General features: G+C 38.7%; 1 protein-coding gene across 5 annotated transcripts in view; it reads right to left on the reverse strand.

Annotated features, from left to right (window-relative positions):
* Positions 1-18,752, reverse strand: part of GRM5 (glutamate metabotropic receptor 5) — a 267,524-nt gene that overhangs the window by 28,087 nt on the left and 220,685 nt on the right. For all 5 annotated transcript variants that reach the window (XM_065035120.1, XM_065035055.1, XM_021280136.2 and 2 more), the window contains 3 exons: positions 17,312-17,480; positions 13,665-13,791; positions 1,981-2,920 (listed from right to left, as the gene is read on the reverse strand). In XM_065035120.1, coding sequence (XP_064891192.1) covers positions 1,981-2,920; positions 13,665-13,791; positions 17,312-17,480 — 1,236 coding nt within the window. The remainder of the gene's footprint in view (positions 1-1,980; positions 2,921-13,664; positions 13,792-17,311; positions 17,481-18,752) is intronic.

Consider the following 18,752-nt stretch of genomic DNA (forward strand, 5'->3'; position numbering starts at 1 on the left):
GAAGACATTTCCAAGACAGTGCTATTGAAAAAGAAACCACTGTCGATGATGACTTCTTATGTTATGCTAATAACTCTCTACCACAGGTGTTATCTAGACATTCAGGGATATAAAGAAATGGAAACAGAATCCTCAATAAGAAGAAAATACACTTTGTCTTTTAGGCTATTTAATATCAGGGTACAGTCTTTATTCTCAGAACAAAACATAGAACTATATATTTAAAACTGGACCTTAACAGACGACTGACAAATCCTTCCCAAGCCCAAGATCCTCCTGTCATCTATAACTTCAACTTGTTCAGTAAAAAAGTTGTCAGATGGAAAATGATCTCTGCAGCAAAACTGAGGAATAATAATAATGTTCTAAAAGAAGAAGGATGCCCTCCTTTTGAGGACATAGGAAGAATGCCTCTTTCAGCTGGCCCAGAAATAGTTATAGGGCTTCTAACTTGAACATCCCAGGTTGTTCAGGCATACAGACAGAGGCTGCAGAAAGAGTCATTTCAGGTAACCATCTCTTAAAGTAGTATAGGATTTATCATTTTAAAATAGCATCCTACTCTGCACCTGGAAATGAACTGGAAGATACAATTATTAACAGATCACAGGTATAAAATATCTTGTAATAGGCTAGTAATTTCTGTACCAATTCAAAGTCACTTAAAGATGAGCATTAGCAATAATCTGACAGAAACAAATCATCACTTTGGCATAATCTGTCCTGTAGGTATTACTAATAAAGTCCTCCCTTGAGTCTAAATTGTGGTTCACACAAAATGGAAGTACAAATTTCCCTCATTCCATGCCAACTTCAGTTGTGAACAATGACATGTCTGGAAATAGTCATATTATGAATGCTAAAATCCATGCGCATTTCAGGGAGGAGCAAAATCTAGCTATTTGTCACAGAATCTAGCTACTTGTCACTTCCAGGCTAGACATATATAGCTGAGGAATGACAAAGCTCTTTCTCTGCACTTTCATATAGGCAGAATTATTTGTTTATGCCAGCAATTAAACAGCAATTAAATAACCCAAATCATCCCCGTAGCACAGTTATCAAAAGTAAAAGGGATCAAAAGATGAAAATGAACCATTGCACTGAGTGCACTTCTATGTGTTCTGTCTATGAAGGAAGACAGTATTTCCACTCCAGAGTTCTCCTTTCCCTTCAGTATTTGCTTACTGTAATTTTTATATACTGAGCATACAAGTTGTCTTCACGATCACTGAGTTCAAGTAATTCCTTGGGAAGAAACAAAGAAATATCTTGCAAGGAACTATCTGTTCAATGGCAGGAAGGAAAGCAGGAGCAGGGCCTGTGAGCTCCTGAATTTGATGGAGTTAGGACGATGAATACAGAAAAAGGTACCAAGAAAGGTAAAGAAGAGAAGATAGGTGAGGGTAAAAAGAAAGAAAGCAGGAAGAGATAATACAAGAAAGGAAAATCAAGGGAATAGGAGAGAAAAGTGTAACAGAAGAGTCATGTGAATTAAATCCTCAGATGCCTGAGAGTAGCTGCTCATGATGCCACTTGCGTTTATTACTCCATCTTGATTATGTAGCGCTAGCAGCAACCCTATTGTCTTACTGCTGTGACTAGAGGCAAAATACAGACACTGTGCGATTCATTCAGGGGGGAGAGCTTGTAAATAGGTGCATTTGGGACAAGGCAATGAGTTATATTTCTTGTTGTGTTGGGTTTTTTTCTGCTAAGATCTTGTTTTCCTCCCTGCATTAAGTGTACAGTTGACACAGCCAGTATTTACAGCCTTATAATTGTTTTCCCATTGCTCTGTCCCCAGTTTTTGCATGGCTTTTTAACTAAATCAAACCCGAAACTGTTACAGATGTGGGAGAGAGGAATCATTCTTCTCCTGGTGTGGAGAATCAATATATTTCCCTTTGTCCTTCCACTATTAGTAACTCTCAGAAGACCATACTCGCTTCCCCACACTCCCACATTAGCAAGCTTTACCTAAGGGTTTCGCCAGATGATCCCCTTCTTTTCCACAGGTTCACAAGGCTGCTTGAACGGCTTGCAGCTGAAGATGATTTTCCGTCCCCTACATGCATGCGGACCACAGTCGACGTGGTGAATGCACTGCGTACATTCCTTTCAGGCTTAGCAAGAATGATGTAGACCTTGGGCACAAACATACAGCCAAGGGCCACCGTGGCACTCAGACTCACTGAGAAACACATGGTGATTATCTTGTAGTTGCTTCCAAAATATATTGGCACAAAAGCCAGCCAAATGATGCAGGTTGTATACATTGTAAAGGCAATATACTTTGCTTCATTGAAATTAGCTGGGACATTTCTTGTCTTAAATGCATAAAAGGTGCAACTCAAAATTAATAATCCATTGTATCCAAGGGGAGTTACAACACCCAAGTTGGTGGTGTTACAAATCAGGTAGACTTCTCGGATGCTTGGGTAATCATGCATTATATCTGGTGGCTCCATTATAAAGAGGGCAACAATTATGCCTAACTGTATACATATCAAGATAAACGCAATAACCAGTTGGGCGCAGGCACTCATGAACCTAGGTTTCTTTGTACAAATTTTCTTCTTGCTTCCAGCCAGGATTCTTGCAATACGGTTGGTTTTAGTTACTAGAGCAGAATAACTCATAGCTGGAGAGAGGCCGATGCCAATTCGTTGAAGATAACAGTAAATCTGTTGAGGTTTTGCAATCAGGCAGAATGTGCACAAGTAACCCAAGCAAATGCCAGCTAGAATGATGTAGCAAAGTTCTCGGCTGGATGATTTGACTACTGGAGTATCGCGGTACATTATGAATATAGCTGTAACAAACAGGGTGGCCAACAGACCCAGACATGCAAAAACAACTGCTGCAATTGGTTCAGGATCACCCCATCTGAGATATTGGACTGGGATGAGGTCACAACCTACAGAAGAAGAAAAAAATAAGGTAAGCTGAAATGCATAGGAGTAAGATTATTTAATTATATAGTTACAGATTTTCCTGATGTTTCTCTTCTTTTTGTCTCTCAGGAAGGTGCCATTATAATGAGTGTAGGCTATAATTACATTAATATAATGTCACAATAAATACTTTTCTCTGACAGCTTATTTCAGTTATACGGTTTATCTGAAATATAGCATGCTGACTGAAAATATGGCCAAACCGATTATTATAAGTCACCTTTCTTCACAGTGAAATTTTATTTTAAAATTCTTTTAAATATAGTCATTTATGAACAATTTTCAGAATCAATTTACATTACCATGGTGCAAAATGCTTCAGAGTTGTCTGCATACTACAAGCACTTACAGAAGCAAATGTCAGTCCTACTAGTTATACTGTATACTATGAAGGATGTTGACACTTATTAAATAACTATGGAGGGGAATCATATAGATTCCAGCTGTCAAGAAAAACAGTACTTCTTTAACAGTCATGCTACCTTTTTTCTAAAAAAAAATTTCAAGGATCAGAGTTGCAAATGATTGGTAATTTGGGATGGTGCACCCTGCTGTCTTCTTTATCTGTCATTCATCCTTTTGGGACTTCTGAGGAATTAAAGCCTCATCTAACTCATGAAATCAAACTGGAGTCAATAAATTAGTGTCACAGTTCAACTAAAAGAGTGCAACCCCACCTAAGGACGCTTGTTTTTCAGTCTCTGTATAGATTTTAACAAACCATTCTATATAAGCATGTCATAGAAAGCCAAAGTAGCTTCTCATTTCACAGTGTGCAGATCAACAGACACAAGTAAAAGCTGGCAGAAAACTTGTTGCTGACCTCCCTCATCCATCCCTCCTTTCCTTTTGCACTGTAAAGACTGGATAGCTCTGGAAGCCAAAAAGAATAAGGAGAGAGGACCTTAACCCTCTGAACTGCAAGTTCATGACAATAGTAGACATGTTGGCATTGCTAGCCAGGGCAGGACTGTTGGAAGAAGATAAACAAAAAGGAGGAAATGCAACTATACTTGTATTAAGCTTGACTAACCTTGATGGCAAAATCAAAATGATTTCAAAATTTAGGACTGTTGTAATCAGGTTGCTGACTTCTGGGTAGGTGAGACAGAAGAGTGTCAACCTGACACAGGGTGAGTGGTGTCAACTCACCCTAGGGTGTTGGAGCACTGTGTTCTCATATCTGTATTTTCAGCAATGAGGGTAATCAGGATGAGGCACTGTCTGACGGGCATCTGGATGCCAAGCAATCCAAATTAATTAGGGAACCTGGGACCTCAATGACTTGATGAATGAGAGTAAGTGTAGACATCAGGACTATAATTTAGGAATTTCTACATGCAAGATCTACTCTTTGTCTTTTTCTTTATTTTAAGTAGAGTTTAATTTTTTTTTCCAAAGCTGTCACTGACATTCTTATTAGTAAAAATCATTCAATGAAACAGTATGGGTATATAGTAGGATTAGCTCCTCTCTTCTCCCAGTATTTCTGTATTCTGTATCTCTACATAATTAATATTATCGAAAATATAACACCTAAAATAAGGTGATATACTCAACAGAATGTGTGGCAAAAGTACAAGGCAGATAGTTTTGTATTCTTGCAGAAATATCAGAAAGGTTAGGGTCAACCAATCCTTGACATTAGTGCAGATAAAGAATACAAATTTTCAGTCACTCCAGTGTAAAGTAATTTTGCTCTTTGTTACTAAATGCAGATTAATTTGCCACCCATATTTTGACTGCTTTGGTGTGCAAAACTTTCTGTTGCAATAATAAAGTTATTGCCATGTCTAAATGTAAGGAAGACATTTAGATTTTTGTGTAACACTCTCGTTAGCATTAGTTGATTATACCTATTTGACTCCTGTTGGCTTTAAAGGGTTTACTTATTCAGTGTAAGGGAGACATGGTATTTCATTCTGACTTCATCAAGATTAATGTAACACAGGTATCACATTATTAAAATAAATATTTTATACTAATGAGAGTGGTGGAAGAAGAGTGTGTGGAGATATCCCCATGTGGGTTCTCCTCCAAGAACTTTTATGAGTAAGTGACTTCTAAATATATTTCTGATTTTACCAAAATGTATTGAATGTTTTGGGGCAAGTATAGATTCTTGGACAGGAAGTTTGAAGAGAAAAGGTCTTTATCTGACAGCTGGCCTTTACATGCAGACAGTGATATAGTGGCTGAATTTTGCTCAGGTGCTAATGTTGCAGAAGAGATGAATAGTAACCAAATATTTCTCATTATTTTCAGATTATTTTATGCCTTCATTGCTTTATTACTCTTTTTATATTCTCTTAATAAAATATCTGAAAAAAAGAGTTGAATACTTTTCCCTTTCCCCCCTCCATTGCTAGGTATATTTTACAAGGAATATGCTAAACTGGGCAATGATTTCTTCCTCCACTGAGATTTAAGGACTGAATAGTCTTCATAAATCAATGATTGATGAGGCTTTCATATAATAGTCTTCCAGCTAATGATTTTTGACGATGGCACTTTGCAGAAAGGGACAACTAGATCAAGTAGAAGAAATATGGTAAAACAGCACTGTGAGTGTTCAGGTTACGTTGATGGACAGAATTATACCAAGGCAGAAGCTAAAATATAGTTACACAAGATGAACTTATCCCTATCCCCTAAATATGTATATGTTCAATCATCATTCGGACAAGATCCTGCCCCACAGTCCACCTCTTACACTTCATCAACATCTCCAAGCACCTGGAAAGTCTTCTCTCCTAACTGGCTCTAGAAATCCAGGTGAAACAGAGCCAGCAGCCTTTCCTTGTGGTCCGTGCAGTGCAGTGAGGCAACCTTTGGCTTGTGGAAAGGCTGTTAGGAGCCAGTCCAATTTGGAGCAGGTGTACAATTGTTCTATTTTGTCCTCAAGAGTTCACTGTTTCTGGGACTGGAACCTCAGTAATATTGACATAAAACTGCTTCTCTGTTTTTCTGGCCAGAAACATAACCAACGGAAGGAAGGGACTAAATATCCAGGGGTTTAGCAAGATGATACAAAAAAAAAAAATCGGAGTCCCATTTGGCTTGTGGGTACTGGGGAAAAGATTTCTTAGAAGAGCATCAAAAATCATTAGAAAATTACAGATAAGGATGTACAAGGATTTTCTAGAAAAAAAATAAAAGTTCTGATATTTTGGAAAAACAATTGGCTGCTTCAGTGGTGGGCTAAATAGTGCCATATATGAGGAGATGAGAACTCTTGAGGCCTTGACCATTGTCATCAGTCTTTTAGTACCCTGTGCTCTTTATAGAGCTAAACTTGTAATTTATTTCTGATCTTTCATATTGCTTTAAAATTAGTTCTTTGGGAGAAAGAGTTCACAGATATGGAACACTGTATTATAGTCCATATTTTCTGAGGATATGATCATGGCACTGTTTTGCTATGATAGCCTTGACAAATAAGAGACCTTACCATGGCCTCAGCATCCATATAACTGTAGTAGTTTAGCACTGAAAATCCCTCTCATGGTAGGAAATATTAAATATATAATTAAACTAGTCCCAAAGGTAAACATAACAAACTAAGGCTTGTCGATAGGATGCGCTCTGGAGATGGAATTCAGTGAAATCTCTTAAGTCAACATCATGAGCTAAAGCTCACTGAATCTGAACACGGAAAATAAAACTGGGAGAAAATTACTGCTGGTTAAGTGAGTTCTAAATATTTTCCAGTGGGCCGTGGCATCCTGGGCAGCGATTTAAATCCCTTGAAAAAATATTTGGTAACTTTTCACAAACCTTTCAAAGAATAACAGGAGTCCAAACACCAGGACTGAAACTTAACCAACAACCACATCTTGGTTGTGAAGTGGACTCTCCCCATAGGATTTAGCCCACGTTATTCAAAGTATATTGATGCCATGCCATTAGATAGTTTTTTATTAATGCTCTGAATATTTCCCTATTTATAGTCCCAAAAGATGAGAGAAGGGATATCTTGACTAGTAATTTGGGTTTTCACATATGGAGAGCTGAGATGCAAAAATGTAGGAGTCAGAATAAAGATCTACAGGAAATCAGCAGGGTAGCTTTTATGATGACAATTTTATTCACTGTTTGGTTTTTGTTTGTGTTTTTCTGTTTGTTTATTGTTGTTGTTTGTATGGGTTTTTTTGGATGGCTGTATTTTATTTGTTTGTGTTTGTTTGTTTGTTTGTGTTTTAATGATTTTTTTTTTTTTTTAATTACCCAAACTTATAAGGCAAAAGTGAGGATTACAGTCTCCAGAGCCCTGGGTGGGAAAGCAGCCCTGTGACCTCCATGTGAAATGTGGACAAACTGAAGTAAGAGAGGACATCTTTAACATTTTGGTGCTAAGTTCTGTTTTTTTGATAAACTGTTATGGTCACCAATCCTTTCCCCTGTTCTGGTGAGACCTTCTATAGCTGCTACAATAGCAGCACATGTAGAGGTGACCATATGCTCATTTCTTAGCTGTTGTAGCTCCCAGGCTGACACATTTACTGAAACCATTCATGAAGGCAGGTGTGCACAATCGATGGATGCAGCTGAAGACTGTGTATGTCTTTGTTCTGCCACCTCTGCAGGTCAGGAGTTGGCATGGGTCACATCTTAAACTGTGAAAGCTGGGACATCTCTAGCTCAAGAACCTAAAACAGTTCCTAGTAACTCAAATATACTGATTTAGCTGTACATTGCAGTAAAAGACAAGGCCATGAATCTTGGAATAATACGTTAAAATTACTCTGTGACCACATGGGGAATGACTCCTTAATTACACAAATGCGCAGAATGACTGGAACAACTGATGAATTGGAGTAATTAAGTCCATCCTTATGTTAGCTCTAATGTTTTGATTTAAGTTTCACCAAGAAGTGCTGGCTCTGTGTGTTGTAAATGTTTTGTTCAGAATATGTTGTGTTCAGCAAACTTTCCATAATGTAAGGCACAATTATAATTGGATCCTTCTGGCTTTGTTGGCAAGTTCCCCTTCATCTAGCTCTGGAGCCTCCAAGAGCTGTTCATTGAACTCATCATTCTTAAACCAGCTCACTTGCGCCTGAGGCATGTGTGTCTCATGCTGAAGACTTGGGGTGTAAATGGACTGGAAACTTGAATCCAGGCCTTACCTGGAACAAGCAAAGGAGGGAAGAAAAGTCCACAAACCCAGTAACAAGGGAAGGGAGTAAATGACAGCCAGAGACCCTCGTCATAATATCACCACCTGAACCCTTAAGTCATCCTCATCTGCTAGTGTGAGAGTGACTTATGGAAGCGGTTAAATTTCATTTGGAATAAGAAATGAAAAGGAAAGAGAAATACAGGGCAGAGAAAGTCAGGGAGAAAATTGGACATTATGTCTGCTGAGGTGCATTTTTAACATTAAAAACAGCCAGATAAAAATTGTGTCCTTCTTCTACCCATGGTCTGAATTCCAGCCTTAACAATTATGGTCAAAAGGAAGATCCTAGCCATGTTTCAGCAGCAAAATCAATGTCAGCACAGGCTAAATTGTGTTCTGCCTTGTTCTCAAAACTGTCAGACAACTGCTGAAATTACCAATGGCTGTTACTTTATTGCAAGCAACAATACAAGAAAGCACTTTGATGGCAACAAGCAGTTACCGTTAGAAAATATTTCAGGCATGAAATGAATGATTTTTTTGCTTGGAGGGGTGGGGGTCAGGATCCAGTTTTATGAGACTCCTAAGCATCAGAGCCCCATGGCTTCTGCCACCACCCAGAGCACCACACTGCAGGGAGAGCCAACCAAGCCCCAGTAGGGATTCCTCAGGATGTGCTGTGGAACATCGCCTCTGCACTGACCTCCATGGGTGTTTTTCACTAACTGTGGCATTGTGTTGTCCCAGTTGGTGTCCAGAACCAGGACAGCAGCAGTTTCCATCACCATGTGCTCCCTGCAGCTCTCATGAAGAGCATAGGCAATGCCCTCGGGATGAGGGAGGCACTCATCCTCACTCCTAGTGAGGAAGCCAGATTGGCATTAGCCAAATGGGGTCCAGCATCAGTGTTGTCAGAACCCGTTCAAATGGCTGGTCTGTTACTTAGAGGTGGGGTGTCTTTTTTTCAGTCCTTTCCATTCAAGGGTTGTTTGGATACTCCAGCTCTTACCTGACAATTTCAGACATGCAGACAAGATCATGATGTCACTGTTCTGGGTTTACTGCCCTTTATTTGGTGAAAGCATTCTTGTAACTATAGTAAAAATATAGATTTCTGATATTTTACCTTATCCATGAATGGCAAATAAAACATTTCATCTGCTATAAATTAATTCAGCTCCTATTTTCTTTGGAATCCAATTAAGAAAATCAAATGGCCAGCATATTTGGAGTACATAGAGAATGAGAAAAATGTCAATACAGCCTGAAGAAAACCCTTCAATTAAATTAATATAATCTACTTTCCTTGCAGTCCCTGAGGTCACTAGACAAAACTTTGTTTCTGTTACTGTTGTATACTGCCCCTCAATCACAGAAAGAGGGAATAATTGCCTCTTTCCCACCTCAAAAATGTCCCTAAACAAGCACGAGGTATAGCTGTACCAAGATGTTCCTGCACCCACTGAAAAAGTTATGTGATGTTTCAAATGCATCCTTTTCAAATGCAGAGGCCATGTCCTCAAAGTTACTTGAGTTTCTTGAAGAATCAAAAAGCCACTCTCATCAAACTACTGACCAGTTCATTGCATTGAAGTTTGATCCTCAGTGTTAAGAAATACCCTTTATTTTTGTCTAAAAGTGCCTGGCATCTTTTACATTTCTCTTCCATCCACTGTGAATGTAATACAAAGAAAGGCTTTGAGGAAAAGTGGAGTTGTTGACATACACTTCTGGACTTCAACCCCTAAATTTCTCCTGCTCTAATTGAATATATGACTCAGCCACAATGGCCATACTATTGTGTGAAGTGTTACTGTGATATATGGATGTTGCTAATGCAATGCATGGGGAAGAGGAGGAGTTACAGTTACATCTTGTTACTAAAGCAGGAGGAAGAAAATTACTTGGGATGCATGTTGGGATGGTACAAATAAATTTGGAGAAAAGGAGGAGAACGACTATTTTTTTGTTCCAGGAGGAGCCTGGTTCCTGTGGAACGTTGTATGCACAAGCAATGAGGCTGAAATTTGTGAGGAAATAAAATATGGGCAGCTGAACATTCCCTTTCTCACCTCAGCTTTACTTCTAGATGGAGATATTTTCCAGTAACTGATTTAATAAAGAGAAACTCTTCTTCCCACTTGCCTTTCCCACTACCTTTGGACTTCCTGTGCCTTTCTGTACTTCAGATATCAATGTTATTTTTCTTTTCTTAGAATAACTTTGTTTTCCTACATATATTGCATCCCTTCTGTCTTCTCCTCTCCTGCATCTGAATTCTGATATTCCACAGGTGAGTCTCTCTTCCTTTCTCTGAACAACTTCCCTGCTGTTACACATTTTATATACTGAAGCTTGTGGCACAAAACTTATGCTGGTCATTGAACATAAGAAACATGGAGCAATGTTTTGTTGTATGAGCCAAGAAACGATTCCAAAAGTGTTTTTATCCAGTTTCAGATCTCTGGCAGACAGTGAGGTGCAGCTCCATGTTGAAAGCCTTCTCACGCACCTGGCTGATACATTTACAGCACTCTCATCTGAAGGTGATCAACCAAGGAAGAATTATTCCAATGAGGTTTTTTATATATCTAGCCTTGTGGAGCTGACATTACCTAAGACTTGGCTTTATCAAGCAGCAAAGAAACATTGGCTGCTGCAGTATCAGACTTAGGGATATTTCAAGGAGACTTTATAAAACTGAAGGGAAATTTCCTTGCCAGAATACAAAATACATCTCCCTCTCCTTACCTTTAATTCACATTTATTACCAAATCTTATGCTGTAAACAAGACCAAGAGGCAATTTCTTTACAAGCTACAAAAATTAGGACTACAAATATAATCATTAAAAATACAGCCCAAAATATTTTATGGATTAGCAAAAAATAGACTTTTTAAAATGTGCTTTTGATACAAAGCAAAATAAGACAAGATTCAACCATCATGTGAATGTTAGGTGCGGACAACACAGCTGTGAAGCTGTAGTGATGGGAGTTCTTTTTACCAGGAGTGCATATTGTAACAGCTGTGCTTATGGAGGCCAACGGTGGTTTCAGTTTCCAGATATCTGCCTGACATATTTGTGCCTGGCTGAGGAACAAGGGTTAGATCTCCTGAGGCACTTTGCTTGGAACTGATGTCAAGGGGTTGTTTTATGTTTACATCAGCTTTGGTCTCTATAAAGGCTTATATAATGCATGTCTAAAGCTAGATGAATTGTTCACAAATGTAGCAGCTCATGTACTAGACAAAGCAAATTGGGTTGACTAAAGACAGCTGCTGTCCTTTAAAACCATGAGAGCTGGGTGGAAAATCATTGACTCATCCTACAAGAGCTTTTGAGATGCCACCCATACCCGCTCTTCTGTCGTGAGAACAAAGTAAGACATTCAGAGGTTAAACCTCCCAGAAGCCCAGACTGACGCCCTTCATGAGGCACGGCAAGGCTCTGGGGCTGCTGGGGGGGCAGGGGCAGCCCAAAGCACAGAGCCCAAAGGCAGTTCTGGTGGCTGTTCGTTCCACTTTCCTTTATGTCGAATCATAGAATGTCCTGAGCTAGAAGAGACCCACAAGGATTATTGACTCCAACTCCTGTCCCTGCACAGGACAACCCCACAGTTCACACCATGTGTCTGAGGACATTGTCCAGTCTCTTCTTGAACACTGTCAGTCTTGGGGCCATGACACCTCCCTGGGGAGCCCATTCCAGTGCACCAGCACCCTCTGGGTGAAGAACCTTTTCCTAATGTCCAACCTAAACCTTCCTTGGCACATCTTCCTGCCTTTCCCTTGGGTTCTGTCACTGGTCACCAGAGAGAAGAGTTTGGTGCCTGTCCCTTCTCCTCCCCTTGTGAGGAAGCTGTAGCCGCCATGAGGTCTCTCTCCCCTCAGTCTCCTCCAGGCTGAACAAACCCAGTGAATTTAGCGGCTCCTTATACAGCTTCCACTCACATATGGTGCATACATTCTAATTACCCAAACTTCACCAGGTCAATAGGCATTTCCCATCACTGGTGTTTCAGAAGTCCTCTGTAGGTTGATGAGGCACTTGGAGCAAGTTCCCTCCTAACTGAGTCATGGCAGCTTCTTTTTCAACTGATCTACATTGAATAAGCTGTGATCTATCACAGACAAGACCCTTGGTGCTTAAAGAATTGACCATTTGCAGCAGTGACCTTCACAAACTGACCAGCCAGACATGGTGGCCTAGTCCCTGCAGTGTGAGTTTAGGAGGCTCCTGGATGGCCCAGGTGGGATGAGAACCTGAGCATGTACCAGACCCTCAGCACTCTGCTCTGGGGGAAGTGGACACATGGGACAGAGTCTCTTTTTCTCCCCTTTTTCTCCTGGCACAAGAAAGCTCTCCATGAAGTGAGAGGGCTTTGCTGGTTGATTGCTGAGTGCCCAGCGAGGCAAGGCTGGTGGAGCTGGGCTGGAGGAGCACTTGTACATCCATTTCATTGTTGTTTCTGTTTTCTCAGTTAAAAGGTTTGTTGTTTTTTTGGTTTTTTGTTGTTGTTTTTTTTTTTTTTTCTCAGGGAAAGTTTAATGTTTGACATTTTCTGAAAAATGCCCCATCAGTTTTGTGGCTAAATTGTATTTTTTCAGAATCAGGCAACCTAGCTCATGTATTATAGCAATGCAACACTCCTTAGCAGAAAGGATTAACTTTATATATATAATCTGTCTATAGGCCAAGCCTTACCTGACACAGTTTCACTTACACAAACTGTTTTCCTTTGGTCTTTCCTCTCTTTCGCCTCAGTCTTTTCTCCCCTCATCCAAATAAATTATACATAAACCAAGTTTGTGAGCTGTTTCGGAAAAAAACACCCTGTCTCTTCTTCCCTCATCTATACAGAGCCTGACACAATGAGAACCTGAACCCTGACCAGTGTTTTGAAGTGGTGTGTGCTCCGAGCATTTGAATACTTGAATTCTGTTTATTAGTCATAAAGAAGAGAGGTTGTGGGTTACAAGTGCTGCAGTAATTTGCCTGTAAAGATGCTGAATTGGTATTCTGCAAGAGCATAGAGATTTATGCTATGGCAAGGAGAAGAGGAATCCTATATTCTAGCAGACTCACTGGTGAACAAAAGATAATTGCAGACTTAAGTCCATTTGGAGCACTCATGCTTTTAGCAGCAGTAGCCACGACAACTAGTTCATATATTTTCAGATTAAAAAAGAAAGTATTGCATGACTCTTCTGTCTCTATTTGAGAGAAAAATAAAACTCTAAAATTTGATGTCCTGTAATAATTTATCTGACAAGGACTTAATTTCTCTGCCTGTTTAGGAAAGGACAAGATCTGCACTGCTGCTTAGATACTAGTACAAGGTTGAATACCAAATGAGGGCTACTTTTTAAAAAATTTCTAGGTCTAGTAACTCAGATCTTTAGAAAACAGCTGAATTACACCAAAAATTCCTGGATCAGGTTGCGGCGAGAAGACAAATACCAGCCTATCCCTGTGTTCAATATGACCCAAACAGTCCTCATACTCACTTATATCTGGCATTTGTTTCTTCAGCTCAGTGAATGAACATTGTCATTGACAACAAAAACATAGCCACAACTCACCTGTGAGGTCATCGTTGGGCCAGGAACCGAGCTGGCAGGCTTTGCATGTATATTCATCAAATACATATTCATTCTCTTTACAAGGAGTACAGGTCCAGCAGCAACTCACTTCTCCTTTACGGATCACCTGAGACAAAAATGGACATTTGACTTAGCAACATAAAAGTACATTCATGCTGCCAGTTTAATTTTTAATCATTTTTTTAAATAGAGGTCTTTATTATTATTATTTTATTTTATTTTAAAAGGATCTTCTTTTCATTTTGTTTGCTTTTACAAAATATGACCCAAGTTCTCAGTTCTCCCATCATGTACGTAGCAGAAGAAAGTAGCCATCAGCCCCACAGAATTATAAGTAGAGGTACAGAATGATGGTAAAATATTTTTTCACCTCTTAGAATGAACAAAACTCAATATTTCATAGATGGCAGTGTGCCTACAGAAGGCAGTGCGTGATATTCAAGGCATATAATTCACTCCATTGTGGTCCATACAGGGAATCATGTCAATGGCACTATATAATGATTCATTACTAAAGATTTTTGGGTGCTTATTTGTCATCCGCTTGTGAGTGATTTGTTAAAACTGATTTTTTCCAGACAGAAAAATGAATATGCCTTTTCCAGAATTATTTAATTACTGCAGTTCCAATTAACATTTAGGAGTGAGAATGTTATCTTTATAAATTTTGACATCTGACCTGATTTCTCATTTTATAATTTACTGTCAAATGTTATTGCAAGCTTATGATTGAGATGCAGATTTTTCAAGATCCTTATTTATCATCTCTGGGCACTGAAAACATCGGTGCTTCTTGTCAATATGTCTTTTTTTTTTTAATTTAACTGAAGTATTCCCAGTCTCTCTGCTCTTTTCAAATAATTTATAAGCAAATACTTCCAGTTATAGCATAGGAAGTAGGTTGACTTACGTATCTTTTGCAATGATGAATTAGAAAGTGGCTTCAAAATCAAATGTCTTAACTGTAATTTTAATAAATGAAATGTAAAGGAGTTTAACAAAAAAGAACTAGATTACTCTCTGCAGTGCCGCAGTGAATAAAGTATAAATTATACCATTTTCATCAGCAATATGGGAACTCAAAAACTTTAATTTTTGGTTTTGTTTTTTAAAATTGTAAAGTATGAAAAGAAAAAAAAAAAAACACTAATACATCTGAATATTTAAACTGGCAGAAAGGCCATGGAAGCTTATGTGATTTGCTCTACAAGTGTTAAGACTACAGCTAATTAAAAAAACTCCAGAAGAATTACCATATTTGGATTTCTTTCATTTTGAACCAGAATGAAAAGTTGAACAACTGGCAAAATTTCTTCTGTCTGGGAAAAACCATTCTTAGAAAGCTTGTGCCAGTTTTTAGACACACATTTTGGTAAACTTGATGTATTTTAAAAATCCATAATTTTACAGTGTACAAAACACTCAAGAAAATGAAATGCAAAACAGAAACCATATGTTATTATCAAAACACCTGAATCTTTTATCAAAACAATTCACTTACACTTTTCTGTTAAACTTTTCACCAAATCAACAGCTTCTATAAAATACTTGGAATTTGACAAGTCTGTCAGAAAACTGGTACACTGATTGTTTCTTATGTAACACTAATTGAATAATAATCTAGGAAGGATTCTGTATCCTTCCCTAGGAATCAAAATAATTGTTCTCCACTGCTCAGAATCAGGTGAGACTATTTTGTGTTTTTATTGCTTAGTCAGCTGTTTATTCATACTTTTATTTTTCATTTCTTGAACAATTGTTTGTTGTAGCACTTAGTTAAAAAATAATATTTTCTGTCCCTTTTAACAAAAATAACTGTTCTTAAAACAAAAATATTTTCTCTTCCCCTTGTCATCTGGGCAATCCTTTGAACCTGTATTTGTTTAAATAGATGTAAGTCTGCACTAATTTAAATGTATAGAGTTGGGCTGTGCTTGAATTTTATCATGTCCTTCAGATGGATGTACCAAATGTTGCTGAGTGTTGGATATCATCACAATGAATGTTTCAAATTCCTGCATAATAACTCAGCCCCACAGAATTCTGTAGGAAACCACCACAGAGGTTGGCAGAGTAAAGCTCTCTCGATCATCTGTGGAGACCATGAAGATAAAAGCCTGTGAAATAAACTGTGAGATTTATAATTAATAACCTAATGAAGAGCATAAATAATATTTCAGACACTGAACATCACGCATGTGTCTAAGTGAATTGGCTTCACAGTGAAGAATCCTCTTGGGAGAATCATGGAGAGGACGAGCAGAATGTGGAAGGAGACTTATTATTGAAGGTCACAAGATACTGCTATCACCTCTGTTATAGCAACAGACCATAAAGGAGCTCACAGTCACGCAGTTCTGAAATTATTATCTGTTTATCCATCTCTATCCTTTCACACGTATGACTTTGTGGCTGGAGCAGGCTAACATCAGACCCCTGTTTAGTTCCCATGGGAGCAATTCATCCCACTTTTATGTATCTACAGAAGGCATGTTCTCATCTGAACCAGCCGTCCTGACTGGGTGCCTTTTACCATCAGTGAAGAGAAACACGTGTTTCTATGTCATCTTAACAGTTGCCTCCTGATATGGAATAATATATTTATTTCCATTGACTATTAAAAAAGTTTGGAAATTTGACGTAATGGTATATGCTTGCACTGAAGATGTAAACATTTGGTCTGATGAAACTCACTGACTCTCCCAAAGACCAGTTAGTGAATATAAGACACTGACTGTGTCCTAAAACTCTGAAAAATTCAGACTGAAGAGTTTCATTCTGTCTTGCAGAGCATGGTCAGCTCCATCAGCCCCTTCCCGCAGCTGCTTTCCCGTTTTGCTGGCATGCCTTGTTAACACAGGGGAAAAGTGATCCCATTCGGGTGAGAAATGACAGAAATTACAGCTGTTTTTTTTTTCAATCTGAGCCACTCTGTTGTCCATGCCCATCCCCTCAGTCCACAGGCTTTTATTTAGATGACTGCAAAGTAAGCTGAGGATTTGCAGTATTTTAGCTGTTCTGTATTAAGTGTCAGGGGATGCTCAAGGATAATAGAGTACAATTAATATATGACAGATTAATCTACCATTCTTACTTACTGCAACACTGCAAGGGAGGAAGAAAAATACCTGGGAAACAAAGAAGCAATAAAACAGGGATGATTTAAAAAAAATATGTTACTTACATTTCCTGAAGTTCTAAGTAGCAGTAATTATCAGTGCTCTCTGATGATACCACAGACTTAAGGTCTGAGTAATAATGTTCCAGTTTAGTTATCTATGTCTAGCATTGAATTAGTAGCAATTATTATTTATAATTTATCTGCAATTGTACTGACATGTCCTAGTTAGGGATTTGCACTCCACTGAATCAAATGCTGTAAAAATATGCAGGGAAAAAAAACCAAACACCTGTCCTAAAGCATTTGAAATACAAGTGTAAAACAGTCAACAATCCACAGATACGGGACTACAAGAAAACAGCAATTTATGAAAATAGCAAGATAACTGACATGAGTAAGAACTAAATACATAAGTCTTTCTCCATGTAAGAGTAAGGAAAATCTTGCTTTCAAATGTCAAGGCTATGCATATTGCACAATTGAAGTAAATGGAGAAAATATTTACCTTTATCTGGCCTTTTTCACAGGGTTCACTGCACACAGATCTGATGATATTATTTTTCTCTGACCATATTTCGTCGTCATCCATTTTCAGCTCACCATTGTCCCAGCTGCCAACATTGATATAATCAAAGTAGTCCTTCCCCATTTTCTTGAAATTCATTATTTCATATCTTTGGAAACACAAAGAGGAGGCATAGCTGAGTTGAGGAGAACATCACAAAACATTTCAAACTAAAGGAACACTATACAGTTAAAATCAAGCTCGTTGAAATAAAGAAGTGAAATTTCAAGCATTATGCTTGCCCTGGAGTGTCTCCCAGTAATTTTTGTGATATCGTCATCTTTTTTTTCTTTTCTAATTTAATTTGTTTTCTTCAATCGCTATGAAATTTTCCTGATCACTTTGGGTTTAAGTGACTGAGCTTCTGAGCACGACAAGGACAACAGTGAAACGAGCCAGACAAGACTGATCCTGTGTAACTCCCAGGACTGAAGCCAACTGCATAGGGAACCTTAGCTGTCCTAGGCTCCCTCTATAGCAGATGCAGATAAATCTAAACCTATAATGCTGGTTCCCAATGCCAAGTGCTCCACACTGTCTGCAGGTGCTTATTCACTTCCTGAGGAAGCCTGAAGACTGCTGAGCTCCTACAGTGAGGTAGAAGCAACCTGGGCCTGTGGGATCAAAAGAAACTTCCTGTGCTGTAGGACTGGAAAATACAACTTAATGTGGCATCCAGAGAGGAGTCAGGCACAGACACCAGGGCTCTGGACTTACTGGAGGCTTCAGGGAGATCAAGAGACATCTTGTAGTCCAGGCATTTGAAGAATGAAGATGGCTTACTCTTTTTTTTTTTTTTCCTTTTTGCCTTTTTCTTTCACAGCATAGCAGCAGCAAATGCTGGTTTTGCCCATCCATACAACCCTCTTCATTTTTAAATAATTGCTCTGCAATCAGAACACATTTAATTCCTTGTATAGTATGGTGTGGAAGAGAAAGAGTATTTTTGCTGCAGTCCCAGGCTGCTTTTGAGTCAGATCATCTCATCATCTGGGAACAGAATCAATAAGAGCAGAGACAGAGCTGATCAGAGTTTTCAGGTTCGTATTCCTCCTTCTTCCTCCTACCATCTTTTTAACTCCCACAGAACACTGTAAAAAGTATATGGAGCTGTCTGGGACTCATCAGCCTCCTACTGGCATGTTCAATGCCAGGCCTGCTGTCTGCCTTACAACCCAGTTCTTTCAGCACTTATTTGTAAGGTGCACATCAGGCAGCTCCTTAAGTGCTGAAGTTATCTTTTCCTTTACCACCTTTTTAGTGGGTTTTGCAGTAATCTGATTAAGCAACATGAAATTCACCAATGAAAAATAAGCAAATGATATAGACTGAGAAGATGATGAACACAATCATAGTTTTAAAAATTGGCCTGGTTCATAAA

This window comes from Columba livia, chromosome 1 (genome assembly GCF_036013475.1).
Source record: "Columba livia isolate bColLiv1 breed racing homer chromosome 1, bColLiv1.pat.W.v2, whole genome shotgun sequence".
NCBI classification, from domain to species: domain Eukaryota; kingdom Metazoa; phylum Chordata; class Aves; order Columbiformes; family Columbidae; genus Columba; species Columba livia.